Below are 20607 nucleotides of genomic sequence, written 5' to 3'. Positions count from 1 at the left end.
CTAACAAATATGGAGGTGAAAATTGCGAATCAGGGGCCGCTTATATGCAAGAAATTGTAAAATTCAACAATTCTAAGGGAATTTGAAGGGTGCGGCTTATACGCGCGGGCACCTTAAATGCAAGTAAATACGGTAATTCCGCTTCCCTTAACAAATCAGAATAACAGAATAACAAATATGAGCGTTTTTGCTCAAATTTAAATATTACCGGGTGCAAACAAATGTGCATCAAATTTGTTTTTACCGTTCCAGAAGTGACCACTCAAACAACAGCGTGTTTTTTCACTTATTTTCTACAAAGTCCTAAGCATATCATGCATTTTACGGCGCGTCTCGTTATGCTTAACGCCTTAATTCGTCTGCTGTGTGGTTAAAAGTGGCACACGGGAAGCGAACACATTTCCCCTCTAGAGATGCTGGAAATAAATAAAAATAAAATCTTGTGAGGGGAAGAGGTCTGAGATGTAGCAGCTGGTCTCTCCACCCAGGTTGCCATGCTGCACGTTGCAGCGACCGCCACGGCGCTGTCGCTTTTGCTTGACCACGGGCGCGCACGTGACGTTGTTCACCGCCCGAAGCTCACATCTTCCAAGGTGCAAATTCTCGTGTGGGCTAAAACACTCCGCCTCTGATTCCGATGAATAAAAAAAATGAATCAGCATTGTGATGGATTTACGCTGTGAATACGGCCGTGAAGCTGGCATGACAAAAGGACGTCAACACACTGCATGGGGCCACTTGGAAGGAGACTGATGACAACATTAACGGATGACGGAGCCATTGAATTCGGCAATCGTCAACAACAATATTTGTACAAGAAAAATACCTCTCGAATTTGACGAAGATGACTTGGACTAAAGCTCCAATAACCTGTTTTTTTATTATTTACATCAAGCAGAGACGAACTATTTTCACTTTGAGTACAGTACTTAAAGTATTTAATTTTCAAATTTGATTTATTATATTTATATATTAATACATTATAGTCTTTTCATATGTCTGTAACTGTGATATTTAATGAATACAGTTCTTGATAATTTTACCTGTATACTTGAATTTTCATAGAAGCGTGAAAATGTAATATGGTATGTAGTAATAATAGGGATGATCCTACTTCACGGGTTTTTGATTTTTGCCGCAATTTCTGGTCTACATTATCCATGAAAAACAAGGGATCAGTGTATTAAGATGTTAATACATTCATCTTTTCATACGCCTGTAACTGATATTTAATAAATACACTGCTTGATAATTGTACTTGTGTATTTGTATTTTCATATAGGTGCAAAAACGTAGTAAAGTACGTAGTAATAATAGGGGTGATCCTGCTTCACGGGTCGTTGATTTTCGCTGCAATTTCTGGTCTACATTATCCATGAAAAACAAGGGATCAGTGTATTAAGATGTTAATACATTCATCTTTTCATACGCCTGTAACTGATATTTAATAAATACACTGCTTGATAATTGTCCTTGTGTATTTGTAGTTTCATATAGGTGCGAAAACGTAGTAAAGTACGTAGTAATAATAGGAGTGATCCTACTTCACGGTTTTTCGATTATCGCGGTCATGTTTGGTCTACATTATCTGCAAAAAATGAGGAATTAGTGCAATGTCTAAATGTGAATAATGCATATTCTAGCATTTTTTCAATTGGTCTTAAGATTTTGATCAGATGTGTATAAATTGCTGCCTCGTGGCGTAGAGGTTCACTCACCTAACTACGGTGCAGGCAGGCGTGGGCTCAATTCCCGCTGGTGGGAGTTTGACTGAGTGTGGATCGTTATCCGGCTCTCTTTGTGCCATACGACTGACTGGCGACCAGTCTAGGGTGTAGTCTGCCTCTCGCCCAATGTTAGCTGGGTTAGGCTCCAGCGACCCCCGCAACCCTTTTGAGGATGAGCATTATGGAAGATGAATGAATGAATTAATTAATGTATATTTGTTGTGTATGGTGATTATAAGCATTTGCTTGTGATGAGTGTCTGCTCTGTGTGTGGTAGTGATGGATCTGTGTATATGTGCATGCAACCAGACTGAACTGTCATATAAGAAGCATGAGTACAGGCCGAAGAAGAACCTTAAGCTTGACATTAGAACCAAACAGGAGGGCCTGGTGGCGCTCGCTGCTGTGGATTCTGCAGTCTACCAGATGTACCCTAACTACAAAGACCCTGTTGCCATGGTAACTATACCGCCCCATTTGAGAAAGGTTTGGTTATGATGTCACTAACAGGATCCGAGCGGGTTTTAAGGTCTTACATCACATCGAGCAAAGTGACCAAGGCTGTGGAGGGGACGGCGGCAAAGATGCAGCAGATGTCTTCCGATTGGCAGGCCTAAGCTTTATTACCAACGCCAATGCACAGCCAGCACCGAGCGGTTAGTAAATTGTCGGTGAAAATACGTAGTGTGGCAAACACGGAGCAATGAATTCGACAGAAAATAAGTTGTGGGAAGACAGGAAGAAATAAGGCTTGTAGGAAGCTATAAGGCACCCATAGTCAAAGTCAGTACTGTTGCAAGCAGGGAGATGATCATGATGAAGTAGTGTAGGAGGTAGGAAGTAGTGAGGTATAAAGTGTCTGTATTGAAAATTCATTTTCGTAACATTAAAAGACACCCTGAAGTTCACAAAACATATCTGTGGTTATTCAACTGGACTAGGCCAAATTTCAATTTATTATCATATCTGATACTGATGTCGTATTGGAAGGCAAAAATTGCAAGTTCTCCTACTTGAAAAGATTAGAGAGGCCTGTAATTGTCAACATGGATAAACCTCAACCATGAGAGAGAGTATGTGGAAAAAAAACTGAAATTCACATTATTTGAATTTTAAGGAATGTATTTGCAAATTGTGGTGGAAAATAAGTATTTGGTCAATACCAAAAGTTCATCTCAATACTTTGTTTTGTACCCTTTGTTGGCAATAATGGAGGCCAAACGTTCTCTATAACTCTTCGCAAGCTTTTCACACACTGTTGCTAGTATTTTGGCCCAGTCCTCCATGCAGATCTCCTCTATAGCAATGATGTTTTAGGGCTGTCGTTAGGCAACACGGACTTTCAACTCCCTCCACAAATTTTCTAAGGGGGTTGAGATCTGGAGACTGGCAAGGCCACTCCAGGACCTTGAAATCCTTCTTACGAAGCCACTCATTTGTTGCCCTGGCTGTGTTTGGGATTATTGTCATGCTGGAAGACCAAGCCATGTCTCATCTTCAATGTCCTTGCTGATGGAAGGAGATTTTCACTCAAAATCTCTAGCGAACCGCAGACGGGCCTGGATATGTTATGGCTTCAGCGGGCGGACACATCTGGCAGTGCAGGATTTGAGTCCCTGGCAACGCGTTGTGTTACTGATAGTAGCCTTTGTTACTGTGGTCCCAGCTCTCTGTAGGTCATTCACTAGGTCCCGCCGTGTGGTTCTGTGATTTTTTCTCGCCGTTCCTGTTAACATTTTGATGCTAGGGGGTGAGATCTTGCATTGAGCCCCAGATCGAGGGAGATTATCAGTGGTCTTGTATGTCTTCCATGTTATAATAATTGCTCCCACAGTTGATTTCTTTACACCAAGTGTTTTACCTATTGCAGATTCAGTCTTCCCATCATAGTGCAGGTCTACAATTTTGTCTCTGGTGTCCTTCGACAGCTCTTTGGTCTTGGCCATAGTGGATTTTGGAGTGTGAGATACTGAGGTTGTGGACAGGTGTCTTTTATACCGATAATGAGTTAAAACAGATGCTATTGATACAAGTAACGAGTGGAGACCTCGTTAGACCTCATTAGAAGAGTTAAACCTCTTTGACAGCCAGAAATCTTGCTTGTTTGTAGGTGACCAAATACTTATTTTCCACTCTAATTTGGAAATAAATTCTTTAAAAATCAAACAATGTCATTTTCAGGTTTTTTTTCCACCTTCTGTCTCTCATGGTTGAGGTTTACCCATGTTGTCAATCACAGGCCTCTCTAATCTTTTCTAATAGGAGAACTTGCACAATTGGTGGTTGACTAAATACTTACAGTGGTACCTCGTGGTACGACATGCTCGTGGTACGACGAAAATTTCGATCGAATAATTTGCTTGCGATACGATCAAAATTTCGAGATGCGACCAAGCCAGGTGGCCATATGAGAGGCTGTTTATCATTGTAGCGCACTTTTAGCGCATCTTTTTTGCCACATCTTTCGTGTATAACTACTATATCTACGAGGACTGAACAATTTATTCAGACGAGTTTCGACCAGGAAACGCACAACGCGCATGCGCGGGCAAAAAGAGGGCTTTCTGGGTAATGAAGTATACTCGTGCACACAACACCCATAGGCAATGGCACCCTTTCTCAGAATAAAACTTCATTACCCACAATCAATACGTGGGTAGGCTATTGCATTTCCTGTTTTCGCCCTAGCCTGTTGGCTCCCGTTGGCGGAGCGATCGTTAATTCAAGAATAGTACTTCTCGTTGGCAAGTGGTCGTGTGTTATCCTATTGTGAGGACATCTGTGTGCATCATTTTCGGAATATTTTGAAGGGAATATGTACAACAGCAAACAGCCCATCGATAGCAAACGTGAGGGTGGAGGCGTGGCAAACCGCTAACCCGGAAAACGAAGGTAAAAAAAGCTTAAAACAAAATTAGAATTCAGTTTTGTGTAAAGTTTCATTAAACGTATGTTTGAGTGTGTCTGTATATATTAATCCAAGTTAATTTAAATTTGTTTGTTCGGTTAAGAGTGCGTTGTCGTGGAAAGTCCGCCGGAGAACCCCCGCCCACTTTGTGCGTCTCTCTCTCCCGTCGGCAAAATCCGCCCAATTTTAGTTATATTAAACACATGTTATTACTATTAAACCACTAGTTATGTGTTACTCTGTTAATAGATGGCGAATTAGAAGAAATAAAACATTTTTTCCAATCCAATATCCTGTTTTTGGTGTTTTTTCAGAGGGTTGGAACAAATTAATTTGTTTTTAATTCATTTCAATGGGAAACGTTCGCTCGAGTTACGAAAAGCGCGACATATGATCTCAGTCCCGGAACGGATTAAGATCCTATGTCGAGGTACCACTGTATTTGCGCCACTGTAAGTACAGAGCAATATGCATACAATGAGAAACTGCCCATATGTGACACAGATGCACCATGCACAGCAGTCTTGCGAGGCAAACGAGCCCTGACAGAACAGATAAAAACAGAAAAAGGTAAGATACAATTGATCAATTATCACAGCCTGTAAAGTAGGTTTTGTTGACCTTTGCCCCATCTATGTATGCAGCCGCATCTTTTGGACTCCTGAAGCCATGCTGCGAGCATGGCATGAAGTACATTCCGAAGAGCGTTACTTGCCGCAATTTTGCCCGGCAGACCATCCGCCGTCCTCCACATCATGAGCAATGTCGTCGTGTCTTCACAAAGTGCTGCGAGTTCATCCAGCTACACATGGACCAGGACCAGAATCTCATCCTAGGCCACCATGGTCAGTGAGCCCCCTGCCATACTTTACCGCTTAAGCACCACCACCATGCAGGAATTAGAAGTTATAACAGGAAGCACCAGAATAATGTGACTTATTTCACAATACAACCACTTGAAGTTAACAACCACCATGTTGTTAATATGTGCATATTTTTAGACATGGGGGCTAATTTTGATGCCGCCCCTTCTCGGGTTAGGAGTTTCTTTCCTGAGAGCTGGCTGTGGGAAATCCAGCCTACCAGGTGACCCATTAAACACCCTCAATTCATTGAATCCTGTTTGACATTCCCTGTGTGAAGAATAGTAAGGTTGGGTTGTTGTGTTTTCAGAGGAGATCAGATGTCAGTCACACGGACGCTTCCTGACTCTTTGACCACGTGGGAGATAAAGGCTATTGGAATGTTCAGGAATGGTGAGAATCTTTCCTTTGTTTCCGCTTACTCTCCCACTTAAACTTTCCATCTTTTTGGTGCTCTTCTGCAGGTATCTGTGTGTCAGAAGCTGTACATGTGTCAGTACAATTGCCACTCAGCATGGATGTCCAGTTGCCCTATCAGGTGATCCGTGGCGAACAGCTGGAGCTCAGCAGTTCTGTGTACAACCAGCAGAGAGAGGATATCACAGTAACAAGATACATTTACCATCAGCCTCTCTGCCTCCTATCAAATTCAATAATTAATTTCTTTTGGTCAGTACTGTGTGATGCTGACGGTCGGACCACAGGTGTGTTTGCTGCAATCTAAACCGGACGCTGCTGGTGCAGGACTTTTTTCCACTGTCTGTCAATGGAATTTGCTGCCTGCTAGGGGAGTTGCCAAGGTTGCATTCACTCTTATGGGGCTTGAGACCGGAGAACACACACTGACCTTCACCCTGAAGACTCAAACTCATGGAATACAGGACATCATGGAGAAGAAACTACGGGTGGAGGTAGGCACTTAACGCAATACAGTCTCAAAAGTAAAAGGTGACGGAGAGTAATAACTGCTTGGCTGTTTGCAGCCCGAAGGAGTGAAGATTGAAGATTATTTTGGAGGCATTCTGGACCCACAGGGAGTCTATGGTACTTAATTGCCAAAATGCCTTATTTTCATGATGACAAACATACTTTCGAGAGTCAAAAACTCAGATGGCTAATCCAGCTGGCTGGTGTGACATTATGGAGATGTAATGACCTGCTCATGTATTGACACATTGTACCCGGACAATATATTCCAACTTGGTATCCAATGATGGTCTGACTTGAGTGTAGGGAGACAGGCGTTAAAGTCTAACACAGGGGTTGGTAAACCTTTCGGCCTGGGGGCTACATTGATTTTTAAAATTTGACAGACGGGCTGGGTCAGCACAAGATATGATATATATAAAAAACTGCATTCGTTAACAGTACAGATGCTCCCCTACTTACGAACATTTGAGTTACGAACAACGGTACATACGAACATGTCTGCAAATTCCGTTTATGTCGAAAACTGTTCGTAAGTTCGATTTTGTATTGCGCGCCTTTTTCCGAGTAGTGCTTCTTTCCGCCGCTAATACCGACGCCTGGCGCTGTGAGCGCTCAGCTCACCCAGCATCTACCTTCCTCTGCCCAGTTCGTTGCAATGCGGAAGTGCGTGAACGTATCTCCAGTGCGCAAAGAACCTTTTTCATTTGTATCATTAAATATCTCATGCATCCATTATTGAATATTGTTGGTGAAAAGCGAAAGGCTTCTATTGAGGGAGGTGCAAGGCAGAGGCAAGCCATTTCATTTGAAATGAGTGGCAATAATAACGAAGCTTGATGCGCGTTAAAAAGTGGTGAGCGTTGCACGTGAATACAACTTGAATCGTTCGACCGTCAGTAACCATTTATAAACATAAAGATCGAGCAGCAGGACCCAAATATTGAACGTTGCACAAAGTTTGCAAATCAATTGAATGATGCCATACAGTGCTACCGCATCATTTATGATGGAAAAAAGAAGAAAACTGCAATCGTCATTAGATAGCTTCTTTCGGCCAGTTTCTAGTAAATCTCTCTCTCTCTCTACTACTCAGTACTTTATATGTAAATTCTCTAATTCGTTCCACGGTCCTCACACAACTGCCAACTAAAGCCTTTAAAATTGGTCGAAGTTTCCCAATTTTGTATGAAAGATGTGAGGAAACACAAAAATTAGAGAAAAATATAAGTAAATGATTGATTAATGTCTTAACATGAATAAAGCATATAAAAATTTGCCCTACACCGCTGGAATAGTTCCCTCCGCGGCCAATATCATGGGAGAAGTCTATCTGTTCTTTCCCTGTGGACTCTGAAAGCAGCCTTCCTGGTGTTCACAGACCGCATTACCAGTCTCACTTCATGTTCCTGAAGCTTCAGTGTACTGCTGCAGGGTGGTGGTGGGGGTGTTGAGACTGGGTCTGATTTGTCAGTCTCAAAGTGGGCAAAGAAACGGTTAGTTCCTCAGCTAGTGAGGCATCTGCGTTAACAGACATATTATTGTCATTGTAATTGGTAATATGTCGTATTCCCTGCCACATCTTTGGGTTATTTCCTGTGAAGTGCTCCTCAATTTTCCATGTATATGCTGCCTTGGCCTTTTTAATGCCTCTCTTCAGCTCTGCTCTGGCAGCGCTGTATTTTACCTTGTACCCTGACCTGAAGGCGGTGTTACGGCATTTGATGAGGGCCTGTGTCTCATTGGTCATGCAGGGTTTTTGGTTAGGAAAAACCTGTATCCGTTTATTAACAGTGACGTTGTCCGTGCAGTTTTTGATGTAGGAAAGTCCAGTGTCCGTGTAGTCCTGGAGGTTGTGGTGTTCGAAAAGTTCCCAGTTGGTGCGGGAAAAACAGTCCTGCACCTGAGAAAGGGCGTCCTTGGGCCAAGTTTTTATTATCTTTATTTGTGGCCTTGTTAGCCTCCGGAGTGGAGTGTATGCGGGGGCATCCAGCCAGGTGAGGGAGGGAAGTGGCACTATAAGCATGTTTGATATTAGAATAAACATGGTCTAGAGTTTTATCTCCTCTGGTGTGACACTTCACGTACTGGATAAACTTAGGCAGAACAGTCTTTAAACACGCTTTGTTGAAGTCACCAGTGACAATAAAGAATCCATCGGGGTGGTCAAGCTGCTTTTTGTTTACAACCGTTAGCAGGAGGGTAAGTGCCGTGCTAACGTCAGCATCCGGTGGGATGTAGACAGCCATTACAATGATAACTGTTAGCTCCCTAGGTAGATAGAAGGGTCTGCACCGAAGCACCAATAGCTCTAAATCCGGGGAGCAGTGAGTGTTAATGATCCTACTGTCGCAACACCATTCATTGAGTATGAACACGCAAAGTCCCCCTCCTTTGCTTCTCCCTGTTAATTCTTTCGAACGATCGTTTCGGAATAGCGTCTGGCTAGCTAGCGATACAACGGCGTCGGAGATTTGCGGGAGTAGCCACGTTTCCGTGATGAGAATAATGTTGCAGTTCCTGACAAATCTGTTGGTAGCAATCTGAAGTTCCAAATCATCCATTTTGTGGGTGATGGATCTGGCGTTGGTCAAAAAGATACTCGGAAGCGATGCTCGGTGTGATTGCTGCCTTAGCTTAGCAGCTAGGCCCGCCCGGCATCCGCGCTTTTGCTTTCTTTCCCTTCACCGCCTCCGTCATACTCTGATTGGGCTGACTATCCACGGAGATCCCGGAGGTCTCGAGATGTCCTCGGGGATATCGTAGGTCCGTTGGTAGTCTGTTCTGATGGATATATCGCATCTCCTTCCGAGAGTAATTAAATCCTGGCGACTGTAGAAAAAGTTTGCCTCGCAGATGTTATTAAATAACGAACGACACCAAACTGGCGAGCATAGAGCCGCTGCACCCGTGCGCGCCGCCATCTTTACTCTTGCAGGACAAAACTGTACATCCAGTTTGTTGTTCTGTAGTATTGAAAAAAGCAGTTTGTTGTTCTGTATTATTGAAAAAGCAGTTCGTTGTTCTGTAGTATTGAAAAAAGCAGTTTGTTGTTCTGTAGTATTGAAAAAAGCACGTCTGAATGCTCAAAAATGCCATTAAATGTGTGAAGCAAAAAAAACTTACATCAGATTGTTTTGTCATTTTGTCCTAAGGCTTTATTATCTTGGTTTCTAAATTATACAAATTATGTGCTACAAAGTTTAACTCTTTGAAGCAGAAATCTTTTTTTGCAGGTCAAATCCGTTAAGAATCATCGCAGCCAATATTTCAAAGATTTTATATATATATGCTGAATTTTTGAACTGGATGCTCATACACAAATATAATAATAATAATCGGACATAGGCCCTGTCGTCATTATCACAACACAAAAGCCTACTTGTCATCACACGCAGAGACTGCGTGTGACGAAATTGATGGTGCTTCTCCATAAGCTACGTTTAATCGGCAAAAGACCTAATAAGTGTAAGTTACGGACTTGTAATTTGTCATTCCGCTGTTGAGGATACAGGTCGCTTACCTCTCGCTTACCTCTCACTGTCTTCCACTTACCTTTCCTCAGTCAGCTAGTAGGAGGCAGATCACCAACCAAACATCTGTTCATATACCGCACAGGGGAATGTGTGTTATGTTAGCGCGAGTTTAGATTTCTGATGGATGTGGGGAAAAAACTGTCCTTAAGCCTATTTGTCCGTGCTTTGTGGGACCTATAGCGTCTGCCAGAGGGCAGCAGCTGGAACAGATTGTGACCAGGGTGGTAAGGGTCCCCTATGATGTTCTTGGCTCTGCTGAGGTAACGAGGGCTGGCAATGTCTTCAAGTGAGGGCAGAGAGCAGCCGACAATCCTCTGGGCAGTGTTAATCACTTTCTGCATGGCCTTTTTGTCTGCCGCCGTGCTTCCAGCGTACCACACTGTGATGCTGTACGCCAGGATGCTCTCTACAGTGGTTCTATAGAAGGTTCTCAGAAGATTGGTGCCCAAGTTGTTCTTCCTAAGTACCCTGAGGAAATGGAGTCGTGTCTGAGCCTTCTTCACCACTGCCGTGGTGTTTGTAGACCATGAGAGCTTGTCCGTGACGTGGACCCCCAGGAATTTAAAGGACTGGACCCTGTCTACACATACTCCATTTATGAGGAGTGGGGCCAGATCTGTGCCGTGTTTGCGAAAGTCCAGGATGATTTCTTTAGTTTTCGTGGTGTTCAGTGTGAGATTGTTCACCGAGCACCACGAAGACAAATTGTTGACCTCATCTCTGTAAGCCGACTCATCCGCTCCTGAGATGAGTCCGACCACAGTGGTGTCGTCAGCGAATTTGATGATGGTGTTAGACTGGTGGGTGGGTGTACAGTCGTAGGTGTACAGGGAGTACAGAAGAGGACTCAGTACACAGCCTTGAGGGGAGCCAGTGCTTAGTGTAATGGAGGAAGAGAGGTGGGGACCAAGTCTAACAGTCTGTGGTCGGTTGGTCAAGAAGTCCTTTATCCAGCAGCAGATTGAAGAGGATAGTCCAAGGTGGGAGAGTTTGTCAGTCAGAATGTCCGGTTTTATGGTATTGAAGGCTGAGCTATAGTCAATGAAGAGCATCCTCACGTAGTTCCCAGGGTGTTCCAGGTGGCTCAGTGCTGTATGAAGAGCAATGGCAATAGCATCATCAGTGGACCTGTTTGCTCTATAAGCAAACTGGTGAGGGTCAATTGAGGGAGAGATTGTATTCCTGATATGGCGGGCTACCAACTTTTCAAAGCATTTCATGATCACAGGCGTGAGGGCAATAGGCCTATAATCATTCATGCTGCCAATGGTTGGCTTTTTGGGGACAGGGATGATGGTGGCAGATTTCAGACAAGATGGAATGATGGATAGTTGCAGGGAACAATTGAAAATATTTGTGACGACTCCAGCCAGCTGGTCAGCACAGGCTTTGAGCACCTTCCCAGGTACTCCGTCTGGGCCAGCAGCCTTCCTGGTGTTCACGGACCGCATTACCAGTCTCACTTCCTGTTCCCGGAACGTCAGTGTATTGCTGCCGGGTGGTGGTGGGGGTGTTGAGACTGGGTCTGATTTGTCAGTCTCAAAGCGGGCAAAGAAACGGTTCAATTTCTCCGCTAGTGAGGCATCTGCATTAACAGACATATTATTGTTATTGTAGTTGGTAATATGTCGTATGCCTTGCCACATCTTTGGGTTATTTTCTGTGAAGTGCTCCTCAATTTTTTTGGTATATGCTGCCTTGGCCTTTTTAATGCCTCTTTTCAGCTCAGCTCTGGCAGCGCTATATTTTATCTTGTCCCCTGATCTAAAGGCGGAGTTACGGCATTTGATGAGTGCCTGTGTCTCATTGGTCATCCAGGGTTTTTGGTTAGGAAAAACCCGTATTCGTTTATCTGTAGTGACGTTGTCAATGCAGTTTTTTATGTAAGAAAGTACAGAGTCCGTGTAGTCCTGGAGGTTGTTGTGTACAAAAAGTTCCCAGTTGGTGCGGGAAAAACAGTCCTGCAGCTGAGAGAGTGCGTCGTCGGGCCAAGTTTTTATTATCTTTATTTGTGGCGTTGTTTGCCTCCGGAGTGGAGTGTAAGCGGGGGTGAGAGATAGGCAGAGGTGATCTGATCCAGCTAGGTGAGGGAGGGAAGTGGCTTTATAAGCATGTTTGATGTTAGAATAGACATGGTCAAGAGTTTTGTCTCCTCTAGTATTACAATTTACGTATTGAATAAACTTAGGTAAAACAGTCTTTAAACACGCCTTGTTGAAATCACCAGCGACAATAAAAACGCCATCGGGGTGGTCAAGCTGTTGTTTGTTTACAGCCGTTAGCAGGAGGTTAAGTGCCGTGGTAACGTTAGCATTCGGAGGTATGTAGATAGCCGTTGCTATGACGACATGTAGCTCTCTTGGTAGATAATAGGGCCTACATCGTATTGCTAATAACTCTAAATCCGGGGAACAGTGAGTGTCAATAATTTTACTGTCACAACACCATTCATTATGTATATACATGCACAGTCCTCCTCCCTTGCTTTTGCCTGTTAATACTTTTGAACGGTCGTTTCGAAAAAGCGTTCGGCTGGCTAGCGATACCGCAGCGTCGGGGATATGCGGGTGTAGCCACGTTTCTGTGATGATAATAATATTACAGTTTCTAACAAAGCTGTTGGTAGCAATACGAAGTTCCAACTCATCCATTTTGTGGGTGATGGATCGGGCGTTGGTCAAAAGGATACTGGGAAGCGGTGCGCGGTGTGGTTGTTGTTTCAGCTTAGCAGCAAGGCCCGCCCGGCATCCACGCTTCTGTTTTCTGTCCCTTTGCCGCCTTCGACGTGCTTTTGGTGGGCTGGCTAGCCACGGAGATCCCGGAGAGTGTGTTAAGAAATCGGATGTATCGCATATCCTTCGGATAGTGAGTAAATCCTGGCGACTGTAAGATAACGAACGACACCGAACTGGAGAGCTTAGAGCCGCAGCGTCAGTGCGCGCCGCCATCTTGCAACATAGCCATTGATACCAATCTGATTATTACATAACTTTAAAATAATCTACGGCACTGTTCCCTCTAAGCTGCGCGCGTGCGCAATTGCGCACTACTCTCGTCTTCTCTGCGCAGCAGCAATCCTATGGCGCGCAGTTAAAAAAAAAAAACGGATTTTTTTTTTTTTTTTTTTACCCCTCTTTCTTCAAGATGGCGGATGGCGCCGTTAAAGCGGCAGCCAGTGGCAGTAGCTCTGTCCACTTATGTTTTTCGTGTTTTACAGCATGTTTTACATGAAAAATTAGAGGGAACATTGACATGCACCTGCTTGTGGCAGGTGTGATACTGGTGTGCCAATAGCGAGCAATGATGATGTCGTAACCGGATGATTCGCCTAAAGATGTTTCGCCGACGGACGTTTGACAGACTGACAGGTCTCCGAATGAACGTTCGTTCAAACAGCGTTTAATGATTAAATACAAATACTAGTATTTGTATTTAATCATTAAACGCTGTTTTCAGCTGGATTTGACCGAATTTGAGAGCATTTTGAGCCGTTTGGCGAATGGACGTATATGGACATTTTTTTGCCTCCATCGCGACATCATCGCGACATTTTACCGAGGAATTCACTTCCCTGGGCTCGGTTCTAATGTCCAAAGAGCTCTAGTATTTGTATTTAATCATTAAATGCTGTTTTAGGATGGATTTGACCCGATTGCTGTCATTTTACGGCTCGGTTCTGCTACATCTGCCCGCCCAAGAGTGCTTATTCCCGGGCTGCCATTGATGGTAGACTAACATTGATTTTTACTATAATTTGGACAACACCGGCGGCGGGCCGGATTAAAAATCCTAACGGGCCGTATATGGCCCGCGGGCCGAGGTTGAAAAGCTTGTACACACACGATCCGGGGGCGGGGCGAGCGCGCGAATCCCGTTTCGGCGAAACCTCCGTTCGGCCGAATGAACGTTCGGCGGAACGTCCATTCGGCGACCTGCCCGTCTGTCAAACGTCCGTCGGCGAAACGTCTTTAGGCGAATCATCCGAGTACCGATGATGTCGCTCACACTGGTACTCAGTGCGCTCAGGGAGGTTGACTTTCTGCTCAGACCAACGAAAAATTAGAGGGAACATTGATCTACGGTATTAAGGATGATAGGCGTCCAATCATGTTTTTTTCAATGATGAGTAGATGTTAACAAGTGACCCAAAAATGCAACAACATTAATATGAAGTGACCAAAAATCTACAGAATTCAAAATCATCCAGATGTGCTTTAAATCCATCAGCACACCGCACAGAATTATTCCCCATTACAGAGACAAATAGTACTTTTATTTCCCTTCTCATATCTTCCTCCACCACTTCAGCAAAAACAGTGATCAGGTTGTTTTATATTTTGCCCAACGTGCCACTAAACACTTTATTAGTGGAGAGGTGGTAATGTAAATCTGTGTTTCTCACAGCAATGAGAGAAAGAAGTTCCACATAATTTCCTTTGTTTGGGGGATTCAGCCCTTTCATCGAAATGAAAGTTTACAGAGTCTATAAAACTTGTTATGCTTATAAAGCCACTTCCCTCCCTCACCTGGCTGGATCAGATCATCTCTGCCTATCCCTCACCCCCGCATACACTCCACTCCGGAGGCTAACAAGGCCACAAATAAAGATAATAAAAACTTGGCCCGAAGACGCCCCTTCTAAGCTGCAGGACTGTTTTTCCCGCACCAACTGGGAACTCTTCGAACACGACAACCTCCAGGACTACACGGACACTGTACTTTCCTACATCAAAAACTGCACGGACGTCACTGTTAATAAACTGATACAGGTTTTTCCTAACCAAAAACCCTGGATGACCAAGGAGACACAGGCACTCATCAAATGCCGTAACACCGCCTTCAGATCAGGGGACAAGGTACAATACAGTGCTGCCAGAGCAGAGATGAAGAGAGGCATTAAAAAGGCCAAGGCAGCATATACAAAGAAAATTGAGGAGCACTTCGCTGGAAATAACCCAAAGAAGATGTGGCAGGGAATACAACATATTACCGAAGACAATAATGTCTGCTAACGCAGATGCCTCACTAGCGGAGGAACTGAACCGTTTCTTTGCCCGCTTTGAGACTGATGAAATCAGACCCAGTCTCAACACCCCCACCACCACCCTGTAGCAATACACTGAAGTTTCAGGAACAGGAAGTGAGACTGGTAATCCGGTCTGTGAACACCAGGAAGGCTGCTGGCCCTGATGGAGTACCTAAGAAAGTGCTCAAAGCCTGTGCTGACCAGCTGGCTGGTGTTTTCACAAAAAAATCAATTGTTCCCTGCAACAATCCATCATTCCATCCTGCCTGAAATCTGCCACCATTATCCCTGTCCCCAAAAAGCCAACCATTGACAGCCTGAATGATTATAGGCCTATTGCACTCACGCCTGTGATCATGAAGTGCTTTGAAAAGTTGGTCGCCCACCATATCAGGAATACAATCCCTCCCTCAGTTGACCCTCACCAGTTTGATTATAAAGCAAACAGGTCCACTGAGGATGCTATCGCCATTGCTCTACACACAGCACTGAGCCACCTGGAGCACCATGGGAATTATGTGAGGATGATTTTCATTGACTATAGCTCAGCCTTCAACACTATAATACTGGACATTCTGACTAACAAACTCTCCCACCTTGGACTATCCTCTTCCATCTGCTGCTGGATAAAGAACTTCTTAACCAACCGACCTCAAACTGTTAGACTTGGTCCCCACCTCTCTTCCTCCATTACACTGAGCACTGGCTCCCCTCAAGGCTGTGTACTGAGTGCTCTTCTGTACTCCCTGTACACATATGACTGTACACCAACCCACCAGTCTAACCCCATCATCAAATTTGCCGATGACACCACTGTGGTCGGACTCATCTCAGGAGGGGATGAGTCGGCCAACAGAGATGAGGTCAACAAACTGTCTTCGTGGTGTTTGGTGAACAATCTCACACTGAACACCACAAAAACTAAAGAAATAATCCTGGACTTTCGCAAACACAGCACAGATCTGGCCCCACTCCTCATAAATGGAGTATGCGCACTCGCACACACACACATACACATTACACACACACACATACACATTACACACACACACACACATTTCACACACACACATATACACATTCACATACACATATACACATACATATACATGTATACATGTATACATATACATGTATACGTGTATACATATACATGTATACATACATACACATACATGTATACATATTACTATTTCTGAGAATGTGCACGTGTGTATGCGTGTCCGTGAGGTCTGGGTGAAATGGAGACAAGACCGATGGAAATGCGGATTTTTTTACCAAAAGTTGGCAAATTTACGCCTCGAGGGATGCACCGCGGACGATTTTCGAATCTCCAGTTTTGCAGAAAATCGATATTGTACCAGGGTGTTGCATTTTTTAGGTCCGATAAGTGCAACTTTGGGCAATTTTTTTCGGTGCTTGCGAAACTTTCAGATCAAAACTATTCTGTTTTGCAAAAGCACCATGGCGAGGACAATGTCAAAGCTGGGTTGCCTCGACAATAATCTTCATACAGAGGAAGCAGCAAAACACGTGGTAGTTTTTAACTCCCGGCCGAATGGAGGTTATCTGTAAAGGAGGCCTCATCTCGACCTCTCTCAAAATGGTCGCTGCTCGGTCCGCTTCCTTTGTTCTTGGCTAGCCCCCTTGGCTAGCCCCCACCCTTCCTAAGAAGGGGTCAGCGGACGGACAGAGCCAAGCGTCCACTTCGAGGTCCCCCATCCAGATACGCCGTCCGGTCGGTCGAGGATGGTATTTAATAGAAGTTTAGGCGGAGACAAACTTTAGGCGGGCACACAAAAGGGGTGGGTTATATACAAAGTGATGACAGGCCTTGACCTGTAGGTGTCAGTAAAAATTCTATTCTAGTAACTAAATTCATAAGAGTGCAGAAGGGTGCAAGATTAAATAAAAGAATACAGTTCATATTTCACATTTCCCCCCTGTTGTGACTTGAAAGAATTTTCATTAAACATATCAATTTGTATCCCTCCCCTCCAGGTTCTAGAATACAAATATCATTGACAGTTACTCAACAGGGTATGGAAAATAACAAAATCACATGTCAAGGCAGAGGCGAGAAATGATGTAATCAGTGGTAAAAATTCCTCTAAGTCCCTCTTAATGAGCGAACCCAATATTTAAATCAAGACAAACACATTTGCATAGAGGACTCGTCACACTTCGAAAGAATGCGATAATCTCCAGTATGGTCTGTCATGCGGTGATACTGTGTCACTATAACCTACTAGCATGTGCTGGATTGTGCTTTGAATCATAACTTTCATACAGGGGATTACACACATAGAAAAAATACAGAACAGTAGCAAAAACCGCAAGGTTGCAATTTTAAACAGAATTGAGAATCATGACCCGGTTATTAACCACGACCACAATGATACACCTACGGCTGAATGATCCTGGGCCATGGTGTTGACTAGGGCCTTTATTTCAGCTACGGCACGAGTAATGTACTGGTTTCATCTGGGATGAAGGTGCAGCAGTGTTCTCCCATCATGGCACACACATCTCCATCTTTGGCTGTTATCAGATCCAGGACTATCAGTCCTGCAACTTCCCTAAAGGCTTTTAAATCATCTGCTATACCCTGTAGGGCCTTGACAGTTTGGTTAATGAACACTCATGTAACAGCTCAATGTCTTTACACATAATTTTCTGGGGGGGGGGGGGTGGACCACAACCTTTGGTCAACAGGAACATCATCGCCCCACATTGAATCACGTGGTTTGAATTGCACTGATTTTGCACTGATTTTGATATCTTACTGTTATGTTCACTCTCCTTAAAAGGAATGCATCTTAGACCATCTGCACGACTGCAGATTTAAATGTGACGCCTCGACCCAGTGAATTCAGGATGTCAGGATCTGTGGAAATGGGTATACGGCTACACACATAACAACTTTCATTCGCAACAATCAGTTTTTTCTGGAACACCATGAAATTATACCACACGTCTTCTTCATAGTAGTTCTCCAGATTGTTCTTTCATCTTGCTGTTGAGGGATCGAAGGCCCTCCAGGTCCTTGGTTAAACTCCCGTCAGCTGCTGTGTTGTTCGGGATGAACGTGCAGCATTGGTCGCCAAAGATGGAGCACACGTCACCTTCCTCTGCCAGGAGCATGTCAACAGCAATTCTGTTCTGGAAGGCCATCAAGGAGGTCGCCGACAACTGTTCATGGATGGCTGCAAACCCTTCTTCCGTCCTGTTCTGGAGTCGTGCAATTTGGTCAGCGAGCTTATACTCATCTGGTACGCCGCGGGGAACCCCGATGTTGTTGATGTAGATTGGGTCCCCTGACCCCATCCAAGAGCGGACCGCTTGGCTCTGCCTTTCCAGTGATGAGGCAGGACGTTTCCTGCACTTGTTTTCCAACTCGAGTCTCTGTGGGTGGGGCGTTCAGATACGCCCAGGTTGTCACTGACAGTCCAGTCACTGTGATGTGGGTGGCAACAGCTTTCACTGTGGCTTCTGTATAGAGGTGCAAAGTCTATGGGAGGTCAGGGTTAATTGAGGGGTGCTCGTGGCAGGTGAGTAGACGTCAGATGAGTTTCTTCACGGACAAGGGTTTTGACACCGTCCGACTTACAGTTCCACTCAGAGTCACCTGTCTCGAAATACCTTGACCTGAATCGACTTTGACTTTTCAGCGATCTTTGCTGCTGTGGAGGTTGGTGAGTTGGGCCACGAATGGGTCTTCCCATCGTGGAGAGAACCAGGACTTCCTTTTATGACTCGGATCAGGATCCAGTCACCTGGCTACACCACCTCCTGCAAGATAGACAAAAAGATCACGGCAGCTTACATGTTCTTTGGATAAGTTTCTCTCCTTCCTTAGTCTCTCGTCATGGTTCATCTTCCCATAGAGGAAGTTGGAATGGTCTTCCATGAACTATCTCAAAAAGGTGTTAATCCCGAGCTAATTGGTACTATCTTCATATATGTTTTGGCCAGTGTTAGGCGTTCTGGCCATGGCTTATTTATCTCCCCCATGGTTTTCTTAAGCCTTGGTTTTATCGTACCATTTGTTCGCTCTACTTAGGTGTTTTGCCATGTTTTGCACTATGCTGTTTGCAAAATGAGCTCCATTGTTACTCCAGGTGATTCTGGAGATCCCATGTTCTTTACAGATCAATAAAATAACAAATTAAACAGTTCCTACAAAAATTTTAAAAGTAGGTATTTCGATGTCCATCATATCTTCCTCCCTTTTGAGACATTTATGGCTCAATTTTGGAATAAATTTTTGGTAGGCACGGTAGGCCTTTAACTTTGTACAGTTCGTCTGCTGACTGTTCTTCTTGGCAGGAGATTGGCTCAGTTTTGTTGTTGTGTATGCTGTGCAGTAAGTGTTTGCGCTGCTGCTTTAGCTGCTGTGTTCTGTCGTTGTCTTCAACACGTGCTTAAAATTTGCTTACGGCTATTTGGTTCGGCTTAATACCTCAATGAACAAAAATCGCAACAATCTTACTTATTCCATCACTATAGTTTGTGAAAATTTAAATGCCTTATCAGTCAAAATCAAAAATGCTAGCTGGTATTCTATTATGATCACTGCTTCCTGTTAAGATCAAGAACCCTATTTGTTTTTCCCTTTCCTGTAATTACACAAATTAACTAATCATACTTAAAACTAGGAAAAACACAAAAAGCAAACCAGGGTGCTTTCTCCCCAGGAAAACAGCTTTCCCTCTCTGTAACAGTTAAATTCACGTCAATTAATATCCAGAAACAAAATGCACACATTTATAATTCTGAATATAATTGAACCCACTAAAAATTGTAATCACCCCTTGTTTGTCAAGGTTAATATTTTAGCATAATTGTATCCTTTAAAGCAATTAAAACTCATTACTTATAAAATGCATACTAATCAAGTCCCAATTCCTTCAATAATGTGTATCGCGTTGCATATTAAACTCAGTTGTTTGAAATTCAAAATATCCCAATCTAGTAGTCTTTTTATCAAATGTAACATTCAATTGTCTTTGGAGTTTGTCAATCATCTCCTATAAAACTTTCTTAATCAAAAATTTTCAATAGTCAGGCATAAAATTAAAATCTAGTAACATTTCTATCCATTGTAGTTTATTTTCTCTCTAATTGTTTACTTTAAAAATCTGTAAGAAGATCTAGTCTTAATTGTTTACTTTAACTATCTGTAAGAAGGTTTGGTCTCAATTGAAACGCTTTCACTTTTTTATGGAGACAATAAAACCAATATAAAAAATTCCTTATGTTCTTACTCATTGCTCCCCGAGCAATAATCTTTCCAATCAATATTGGAGTGCTTGCCATTTCGTCTGATTACGTCAAAAAGTTTATCTTACCTGTCTCCTCATACGTTTCAACTGAGAGAACCTTCTTACAGTGCACAAAATGGATCCCGCTATTTTCATGTCTGCTGGTTGGTCAGGAACACGTGTGTTGAGCACCCAGGCTCCCGGGAACGCCGTTGGTCCAGTCTGTTTTCTGTTAGGAAGCCCAGTCTCCTCCTGCTAACCCAAATTCAGTGTGTTCCTTTAAAGTTTTTCCTTTTATGCAGATAGCCAGATTAGCCTCATCCTCTAGTTCCAATCGTGTAGTGAATAATGGCGTT

At 43.7% G+C, this 20607-nt stretch overlaps 1 protein-coding gene across 11 annotated transcripts in view; it reads left to right on the top strand.

Annotated features, from left to right (window-relative positions):
* c5 (complement component 5) overlaps positions 1-20607 on the top strand; it is a 182521-nt gene that overhangs the window by 104049 nt on the left and 57865 nt on the right. For all 11 annotated transcript variants that reach the window (XR_013300197.1, XM_077599914.1, XM_077599921.1 and 8 more), the window contains 9 exons: positions 2037-2186; positions 2257-2383; positions 5140-5205; positions 5280-5480; positions 5637-5721; positions 5809-5891; positions 5963-6102; positions 6173-6409; positions 6482-6542. Coding sequence is in view for 10 of the 11 variants with exons in the window: in XM_077599914.1 (XP_077456040.1) it covers positions 2037-2186; positions 2257-2383; positions 5140-5205; positions 5280-5480; positions 5637-5721; positions 5809-5891; positions 5963-6102; positions 6173-6409; positions 6482-6542 (1150 nt within the window). In the remaining variant the exon portion in view is untranslated. The remainder of the gene's footprint in view (positions 1-2036; positions 2187-2256; positions 2384-5139; positions 5206-5279; positions 5481-5636; positions 5722-5808; positions 5892-5962; positions 6103-6172; positions 6410-6481; positions 6543-20607) is intronic.

This window comes from Stigmatopora argus, chromosome 5 (genome assembly GCF_051989625.1).
Source record: "Stigmatopora argus isolate UIUO_Sarg chromosome 5, RoL_Sarg_1.0, whole genome shotgun sequence".
NCBI classification, from domain to species: domain Eukaryota; kingdom Metazoa; phylum Chordata; class Actinopteri; order Syngnathiformes; family Syngnathidae; genus Stigmatopora; species Stigmatopora argus.
Note: the sequence above shows the minus strand (reverse complement) of the source record. Positions and strands in the feature narration are given on the sequence as shown.